This window comes from Parus major, chromosome 2 (assembly GCF_001522545.3).
Source record: "Parus major isolate Abel chromosome 2, Parus_major1.1, whole genome shotgun sequence".
Classification (NCBI taxonomy): domain Eukaryota; kingdom Metazoa; phylum Chordata; class Aves; order Passeriformes; family Paridae; genus Parus; species Parus major.
Window position 1 is genome coordinate 58,306,075 of NC_031769.1, and position 9,639 is coordinate 58,315,713.

The 9,639-nt window shown below is 39.3% G+C and overlaps 1 protein-coding gene across 2 annotated transcripts in view; it reads left to right on the forward strand.

Annotated features, from left to right (window-relative positions):
* The window catches only part of KIAA0319 (KIAA0319 ortholog), a 48,492-nt gene extending 40,204 nt beyond the window's left edge, over positions 1 to 8,288 (forward strand). The window contains exons 19-21 of one of the 2 annotated variants that reach the window (XM_015620234.2): positions 290 to 380; positions 1,731 to 1,822; positions 2,675 to 8,288. In XM_015620234.2, coding sequence (XP_015475720.1) covers positions 290 to 380; positions 1,731 to 1,822; positions 2,675 to 2,853 — 362 coding nt within the window. In that variant the 3' untranslated portion in view covers positions 2,854 to 8,288. The remainder of the gene's footprint in view (positions 1 to 289; positions 381 to 1,730; positions 1,823 to 2,674) is intronic. The other variant, XM_015620236.2, reaches the window with a different exon arrangement.
* The last annotated feature ends 1,351 nt before the right edge of the window (positions 8,289 to 9,639 follow it).

A 9,639-nucleotide genomic window follows, 5' to 3' on the forward strand; every position in this document is an offset into this window, starting at 1 on the left:
AATGAGGTGGTAACCATGACCCTTTGCAGGACTGTCAGTTCCCACATAGGCTTTCAGATATCTTGGGATGGTAAAAGGTATTTGAGAGGAAGAAAATTTTCTAATGTACACTTCTAATCTTAAAGCTGAAAGATTTTTAGGAATTCATCTAAGAATATGTTCGTGCTTAGTTTTCCTACATTCTTGTTGCCACTCCCCATTCCTCAGGACTGGTTATTTTAATAGAGTTCTATTAAAAATTGTTTTATTCATGTGACCTTACAAAGCACTGTTGTATTTCTTTTTTCAGAGTGGAGTATACTCTATGTGACTGTATCTGTTTTTATTTTGATTGTGGTCATGGTAGGGCTTGCCTGGTTCTGCATCTGCTGCTGTAAAAGGTACATGATTTGTGTTTCTTTTTGATGGGATATACACAAAAATTGCACACAACCACCATGTTTTAGTCGAGTCCATAGCACTAAACTACTGAGCTCATTTTGGACATGAGAGTGTACTGCAGATCTTCATTCTCTTACTGAGTCCTACAAGTATTCCATGCTAAGAAAAAAAAGGCACACCCTGAAGGTCACTGATGTAGGAATGTTCTAGGCCATGGGAAAGGAATCTTCTTCCAGTCTGGTTTCGTCCTTGGACAGGAAGTGTGGGTAGCTAGACTGCATGTGGCTTATAGGTAAGGAGTACTCTAGTGATTTCAGTCATGCAGACTTCTTGCCTTCTCTTTCCTTAAACAGAAGCATTCATACTACTGAATGTTGTTTCCTTCCCTGCCTCCCCTCCAGTCTTCCCTAGTGAGCTGATAAGAAATTCTCTTTCAAGTGACAAGCCCTACAAGTTCTGTCACTAGAGCAAGTGTTTTTGCTGAAGCTCAAACAGCTCAGCAAATAGATAGCTTGTTCAGGTGTTAGCAAAAATAAAATGCCATCAAAATCTTTCTGAATTTTCATCTTTTTCTAGGGTGTCTTTGCAGTATGTAAAGGATGTGTAGGAGTCAATGCCAATTTTATTTTTATGCTTGAAGGAACAGTGCTGTTAATAGAAAACTTTAAATAGTAAAGTGTGTCCCATTCCACTCCCACAGTGTGGGATGGAGCCTCAGAGGCTTGTGTGTATTGGATGATTATTTGCGGGATTTTTTATGAGTTCAGCTGCTTCTGTCCTTTGTCCTCATATGGCTTGTGCCTGAGAATGAGGACTGGTTGCTACAGGTCCATGTGAAAAAGAGGAGGGAATTACAGCACAGAGAGAGATTCCCTTTGCCTTGTGGAAACTACATGAAAAAGACAGTGTAGACTTAATATTTGGCTGGAGATTTGGAGGTTTTAAAAACTTTGAGTTGCCAGATGAATTCTACAGAAGGTCATGGAGGGGAGGCCAAGGCTGGCTGTTGCTGTAATGCTGGCTGAACAGTTAGGTAGCTTCTCCAACATGAACTGTGGGGGCACATGAATATTCATCTACTGTGTTTGTAGTTACTATGTTGAAATTGAGCAAACTGGCTTAGGAGAGCAAATCAATCTGCCTTGCTTTCTTCGTCTTTCTGTATCAGTGAAAATTAACTATACTGTCTTGTCCATATTGTACTGCCTTATTAAGGTATAAACTGGAAATATTTTTAGGTGGAGGTGACAATGACATTCTGTGTATTGGGATATGTATATGGAAAGGAAGAGAGGAAGGTTTATGTGCATACATGAGAATTAAATGTCTTTTTGGTTGCTATCTTTTAGCAGGAAGAGAACAAAGATTAGGAAGAAAACAAAATATACCATCCTAGATAACATAGACGAACAGGAGAGAATGGAGCTACGGCCCAAATACGGTACGTGCTATATGGCAGCCTGGGAACTCACCCACCGAGCGTGCAGCCAGTGTGGCTGAATTGATACCTGTAGGCAGGAGGAGCCCAGAAGCAGGCCTACAAGTTTGGGAATGGCAGAGATAGACAGTGAAGTGGTTGGGCGAGAAACAGTTAATTTCTTTAATAAAGCCATGAGCTCAGCCTCTGCTCTGAGCTTCTGAGTTTATCTTAATTTAGAACATTTAATTGCCCCACAGATTTTCACCATGTAAGCCTTCCTTCTCTGCACATGCTTTAATTTGGAGCTGTTTCTGTTGCTGCACAGCAGTTCCCTCCTGACCCATCAGTGCCCTGTTAGACATCAGTAGATTTCAGCAGCTGTTCACGTATCTTTTAATTTACCTGACTTTCAGTTTTTAGCAGGGGAAATGTTTGAATCCAAGGAAATAAAGTCATTCTGAGAAATTGCTGTCCTAGAAAGAGAGAGATAATGTTTGTGTAGAAACCATGACCCTTCATTGCCACTCATGTTAATAAGGTCATTGAGTGGACAGACTGATTTCCAGATTCAAGATACTGAAAATACATTGGGTGTGTACTAAGATAATCTAGTTGTTTACATTTAAATTTAAATACATATATTCACATTTCAGAGCCATAAACTGATGGGCCTGCAATGAAGTTATAAGAGTATCTGAAATGGTATATGATACTTCTTAAGCCAGTTTTTGTATTGGTGTATGCTGTTTTTATGCATTGCACTGCAGAGAATGTTTTCACTTACCCTTCATATCACAGCAGGAGAGAAGATGGTTATATGTTACTAAAAATCCAAGCCTTTCTAATGAGTTTGTTTTTATTTTTTATTGTCAGGTATAAAACACAGAAGTACAGAACACAACTCTAGTCTGATGGTCTCTGAGTCAGAGTTTGACAGTGATCAGGACACTATCTTCAGCAGAGAAAAGATTGAAAGGGAGAATTCTAGAACACTTATAAATGGGTCCCTCAGAAATGGAGTTTCCTTCAACTACAGCTCCAAAGACAGATAACTGAATGAGGGTAAAAGCACAGAACACACTGGTGAGACACATCTGAAATATGTTGGACGACCTTTGTTTTTCCAGAACAAAAATCATCCTCAAATATCAACTAATTGCAGATTAAAGAATAAATTTTTAGCACAGGTAGGGGAAGGAAGAAGGAGGGAGAAAGGGTGGATGGTCAGCTAACTCCTATTGTCACCATTATAGGAATAAGAAAAAGCACCTCTTATTTCTTGCATGTTCTGTGCTGAATGTTGAACTTCAGAAGGCCTTTTTTTCTATATCACTGTTACAAGAGTAGCCAGAGCTGTTCTGCTACAAGCTCTGGTAACTAACAATGGCTTACAGATTCATGTGTGCTCCTAATGCTCTCTTTGAGAAGTGGTATGATTTGCAACAGAAAAAGCCAATATAGATGAAGTTCCTTACAACTATAGAGAGCAATATGTTGCCACAGGCTCCATCTTAATTTTCAGTTTAGGATGGAAACACAAAGAGCATTTTTAGTGCATTGTCTTTATCCAACTGTACTTTGTGACTTCCTTTTCTAGGGTAGTGTTCATTGGGTGAAAACACTCTTGTTTTCAGATAAAGTTAACAACTAGAGCAGTTGCACTGGATCAGCTGTAATGTAACATGGTATATCTGAGTCCTGTAGGATGCAACGTTCCCTGTACTCACATAGGAGGTGTGGTGTCTGCTGGGAAATCCAGCCTTAGGTTGCTTCTGTAATGGTCAAGTTGCTCTGGCTCTGCCATGTCCATCCAGGAAACTGTAGCAGGAAGGACTTGGTGCAGTGAGCCTTGAGAAGCATTTTGAGCATCCCAAACAACCTTTTTAGATCACTTTGCGGAGTTCTGGACCTTTTAAGACTGAATGCTCAGCTGAGGTGAGTTTTCATCTGTCAGCATCAAGTGCTCAATTAAAGAATGTGCTGGGCTCTTGTGCTGTGAAATGTTTGTGGCAAATACCCTGTGTGGAGCAGGAGGTTCATTGTACTTTCATTGTCGTGGTAATTGGTACTGAGCAATGTTTTAGCTTGAACATGAGATTGTTTGACTTTTTCCTCTCTTGCTGTTGTGTGACTGGATGTGTTGGCCTAAAGAGATCCTTTTAGGTCTTTGGCAAGGGTAGATGTATTGCAGTTCTGACATTATAGTTCACAATCTGGGTCATTTCTTCACAGTCTGCTTGTTAGGCTTTGAAATCATGGCCCCAAAACTGCTTTTGAAATCCACAACTGAAGACCTGACTTTTATACACAGGCCTCACTGGTGGGGGCATGTGTGTTGGTGTTACTGTTTAGCCATGACCAGCTATTCCTGAGGGTCCTCTACTGATATACTGAAGTCTAGGGCTGAGATGGAGGCATGATGTGTTTTGATGGAGAAAACCTTCCTCTGGGAGCATTTTTGAAGATTTTTTTTTTTAATATTTTGGGAGTTTGTTTTGGTTTTGTTCAGGTTTTTTTAATCCAGTGGTAGAGAACCCATTTTCAGAGGATGAAGCAGTATAGGAAGCAGTTTAGAAGGGTTGGGGAAGAGACAACCCCATTTCCATCATGAGGAATTATGTAGAGAATTTTGGGTCTTTCTCTGACCTTTCTTAGAAGTCTGACACAATAGAGTAGCTGGGTTGAGCATTTTAGCTTCTGTGCTTCTCTTATTAATGGACTTGGGCAACATCCAGAACTGTATAGGCTGCAAGAAATCAGTGGTCAAAAGTAGCAGCAACATAGCATGCTCATAACTTGTTTCATACTTTTGATTCTCAAGTGCAGTCATCAACAGTCCCTAAGGCTACTAATTCAGCACTAAGGAATAATTACCCTGTGTGAGCAGCCCTGCATTTTTCTGGAGAAATTTGTGTGGCTGCAGGAGTCATTGTGGTGGGAGAGGCTGGGAAGAGCTAAAAAGGGCTAATACAGGTGTTGTCTATGTTTTTCCCATATTATCAGCAAAGTGCAGTATGAATGGTATGATTTGCTTTCTTCAGAAACCAAGTTTCAACTCTGTGTATGGGGGGTGTAGGCTATTTCTTGAAACCTATTTTATCACACTCTCCCTTGTCTTGAGAGTGTGCATGTGTGTATATATATATATATATATTTTTAAATAACTTGGTCAACAAAAGCAAGGTCAACTTCCGATGTCTTTCAGTTCCTGCTCCAGATGTGTTAACATAATAAAAGCAGTGTTCACTTTAAAGCATTCCTGAAAAAAGTTAAAGCCCACTCAAAATAGTAATTTATTTCTTTCCTTTGTAATCCAGACGCTGGGCTTAATCCATTATGAACAACTACACAGAATATTCTAGCAGGAATTATTCTCTTGAAACGTGCATTTTTAAACAAGCAAATAAGTTGTTTAAATAATTTTGAGTTTGTATGTGCTGTGCTGTCATTGATGCTTCTGCTAAATACTGTCTCCAGTGTGCCTTTATCTATAAGCTTACCTTCTAGGACATGTCAGTGCAGTCAGCAGCATCTGTTGGTTTTGTGACATTAGTGACTTATGTCTTTTGGGTTTATTTTATGTTTTTAAAGCCAGTGCTGAAACCTAGGATGTTCTTCTTTGAAAGTATTGAAATATCCTTGTTTAAAAAACAAACAAACAACAAACCCCACCAAAATGAAAAACTGTTTCTCTAGTAAAACAAGTCCAGGAATCATAAACCTGCATTCCTTAATGTTGCAGAATTTCCAGGACTATTGCCTTGCCCACAGACATACACATGGTGGGCCCAGATCTTTGGATCCCTGGTAAGTTCATGGGCCATGAGAACGTATGCATGATTTGGCTGTTTCTCACTTTAATAAATAAGAAATACTAGACCAATTTCTCATTGCATAAGGCCCTAGCAAGTGGAAGTTGTTTGGTAAATTCAGTTCTCTAGATGATATTTTGACATCTTTGTTGCTAACATATTTTAGCTATGTTTTTAAAGTTGAATATAGTTAAAATTTTCCAGCTGCTTTTGATTCTACTAGTTTGATTATTCCACCTGCTTGGAAGGAGAAGTTATTCGTCTTACCATAACAGCAGGCTTGCTTTTAATATATGGCACTTGTGCAGAAGCTGAAAGCAATAATTTCTGGCTCTGTGAATTTCTAGTATCACGTTTGTGTCACTTGGCCAAGCATATTTGCATCAGGAATTTAGGAGAGACTATAGCAAGCCTTGTATCTTGATTCAGTTTAATTGTCACTTCTAGAACTACTGCTTTCTTGCAGAATGTCAGTTTATACCATGAATGAAAGGGTCAGAAAACTGGCTGTAATGATGCAAACACAATGGCAGATTTTGGATTCTAATGGTTTGGTTTAGGTTATTATAGGTTCCAAGCAGGTTTGCAGTCCTCACGTTTACTTCTGCACACTGTTTTCCTTAACATACAGAAAGAGTACCAGCAGCTGATTTGTAAAGCAGGGATGGGGCTATTCCCAAAAGACTAATCTGCACTGAAAAGCAGAGGAGACCAGATAGAGCTTGTCCTCTGTGGCTCAGTCCACTGAAAATAAGGAATAATTCAGTATGGAACTGCTAAGATACTGCCTCTTGTTGAAGGCAGACAGTGTGGTGATATTTGCAGTGCCTCATTGCCTTGAAGTGTAAGGAATGGATTTTCATTTGCATCTTGGTTTTACACGCACAAGCAGGGATTGTACAGCTGTGTAAAAGGACTGCTTTTGTTTGCATTTTAAGGAAGAAGGGTATTTTGGAAAAAAGCTTCCTAACCATTAAACAGGTTCAGTACCCAATTGTAGTATTTAATGCAGTACATACGCAGCATGAAACTTCCATGGCTGTGAACAGGTAATTGTCTTGTGGATTTTATTTTTATAACCAAAATCATAGTGCAATGTGGCAAAAAATTTACCTTGTCAAATCTGTTGAGATCCACATCCAAATTCCCTGTCCTATGGTTCAACCTGTCATATTAGGTAGAGGAAATAAAACAAAATGCAAAATGTCTAATTACAGATAATTGTTTATTTGCATAGGGGAAAGAAGGTTATTCTTGGTTTGTGTGTAAGAATAGATTATCAGCTCTGACCTTTTAGTAAACAGTCTTACTCTCCCTGTGTCAGATGAATCAGATAAAAGTACTGTTCAAGCATCTTGTTCTGTGCTGTCAGCTGTTTGATTATATGATGTCAATTTTCCTTCCCTTGGTCTCCTGTGGGCAAACAGAAGTGCACACACGTGCAAGAAACTTAACATTAGAGAGTGAGTGCATGTGTGTGTTCTTTGTGCTGGTGCTCTTTCCTCAGATATTCTGATGTTCTTGAAGTAACTGAGTTCCTAGGCAAATGTTCTATTCCTGCTTTTAACCTCAAGCGAAACTCATTTTGCCCCTCAGTATACCAGTAATGGGCAGCAGTCAGGTGCAGCTTCAGGATGGTAGTAATAAAATAACAGTAAGTATAGTCCTCTGACATTTAGGTGAGGTTTGAGAGAGGAAAACTTTCTTCCAGAAGGGAAATGGGATAGAGGTGAATTAGTTTCTTAATGTCAGTTATTTGGATCCCTAACTTGAATACTAATCCCATACTTCTGCAGCAAAGAAAAAAACATGTAATGTACCTTTTATATCCTTAACTGCCCAAGGCAAAGGAGGAAAACATAAAGTTTAGAAATAAAATTTTAAGAAGTAGGAAACAAAGGCAAATGATTTTTGCACAGGCTATAAATCAGGTGCAGATGAGCTGCACATCTGTATTTTGTGTCTGTATGAAAGCACTTCTCCCTGTGGGTGGATGGGTGAGCTATTACAGAATTTATATTAGGAATCTGTTTCTAGAAAATGTTATTTATTGCAAATGCTATTGTATTGTAACTGGAACCATTTCTGAGCTGAAATTACTACATTTATGTAACTATTAATAAAGTTTTGTCTTTCCTTTTAGAAACTTGTCAGGTACTCTTTTAAGCATGGTATTCTATATTGGATACAACAATCAGGCCAGGCTAATAGACATATGTTGTCTCCCACAGCTTGTCTGTACTCAAACATAAAAGCAATGCAGGAGCTGATTCCTTCCCTCCCTACTGACAGAAGCATCTTTTATTAGAGAGGTGACATCATTCAGTAGATCAGAGAGCAGTAAAAAAAAAAAAAATAATTTACTGCACTTCACAATAAGTTTTCATGTGACATTTGTCCTTACTTGGTTTAATTAGCTGTGTATAAATAATCACCAGCTGTCATGCCAAGTGTGGTGGTTTCACAGATGTTGTGGCTTACTCTGTTACCAATATTCCATACTTGAGTCCTCTGCTTAGCAGTAATCAGAGATACAGATGTGCAGTATAACCCAAAATATGCTGTTAGAGAAGGGTAGGTTATGCTGCTTCTTTCTGAACCGGAAAAGAAAAATCCTTCCATCACTGTATATTAAGTTTGTGCTGAACAGTGATAATAAAAGGTGCTATGAGATATAAGTGTGTTTCTGTAAGGAAAAAATCCTATGCCATGAAAGTAACTTTCTATATCTGTTTGGATACATGGTGCCACAGTCTAGGTGGTACCTCAAAACCTTGCCACTGGACTGCAAGGGAATACTGGCAGCTGAATGAGCTGATGAGATACATGTGCCCTTTGTTGAAGGATGGAATCTGTCCGTTTGCTATTGCACTGTACATTTTGGTAATGGCAGTAGCCTTTCCCCATCCCTGTGAGTAGGTGGTGCAACAGAAGATAATTGGAATGGTTCCAAAACAACTTCAGCCAGTTGTGCTGAGCAGCTTTGGCACACGCTGATGAAGTGACTAAACCACCAACTTCACATGGTTCTTCTTGGAAGGACCTAAGCAGGAAGTTTTGACCTGGAAACCCTTTAAACAAGTGCTAAAATGTAACTTAGAGCTTCTTAACACCATACTTAAATCTCTAAGCTAGCTAATTTGTTAATATCTAGTAGAATACGTAAACATAGTTTCTTGAGAGCTTGTTAAAGAGAAGACAGGCAGTGGAGGCAGTGGCGGTGGGTGTGGGGGTGTGTGAAACAGCTGTTTAAGGAATACCTTAAGAAATAAAATAGAAATTGGCCATGACTGTGTCAAGTTGGAAATTAAAAGACAGTTTCTCAGGCTTCAAGGCTGTGTTAAATAAATAGAAATAAAAGAGCTCCCAAGAGTCTATTTTAAATCTTAATGAATGAAATAAAGAATTATGCAAGTAATCACATTACAAAAGCAGGGAAGACATTAAATCTATTTTGTGATAAAATGTTTGACTCAGCATAAAAGACTAGTATACAAAATGACTGATGGCATATTACTATGCCAAAGTAGTCTCATCTATTTCATTTAGATTCAAGAGACTGTAATTGGGGGTACCAAAATCTTACACTGTATGAACATGTGGGTACATGTGGCTGCAGCTGGGGTGCTGTGTCCAGTTCTGGCCCCTTGGTTTAGGAAGGACCTTGAGATGCTTGAGCATGTCCAGAGGAGGCAACGAGGCTGGTGAGGGGCTTGGAGCACAAGCCCTTTGAGGAATGACTGAGGGAGCTGGTGTTGTTTAACCTGGAGAAAAGGAGACTCGGAGGTGACCTTATCACTCTCTACAACTGCATGAAAGGTGGTTGTAGTCAGGTGAGGGTTGGTCTCTTTCACCAGGCAGCAACTGACAGGAGAGGACACAGCCTTAAGCTGCGCCAAGGGAAATTTAGGTTGGACATTAGGAAAAAGTTCTTTACAGAAAGAGTGATAAAGTACTGGGGATCTGCCTGGGGAGGTGGTAGAGTCACTATCCCTGGATGTGTTTAAAAAAAGATTGGATATGGCA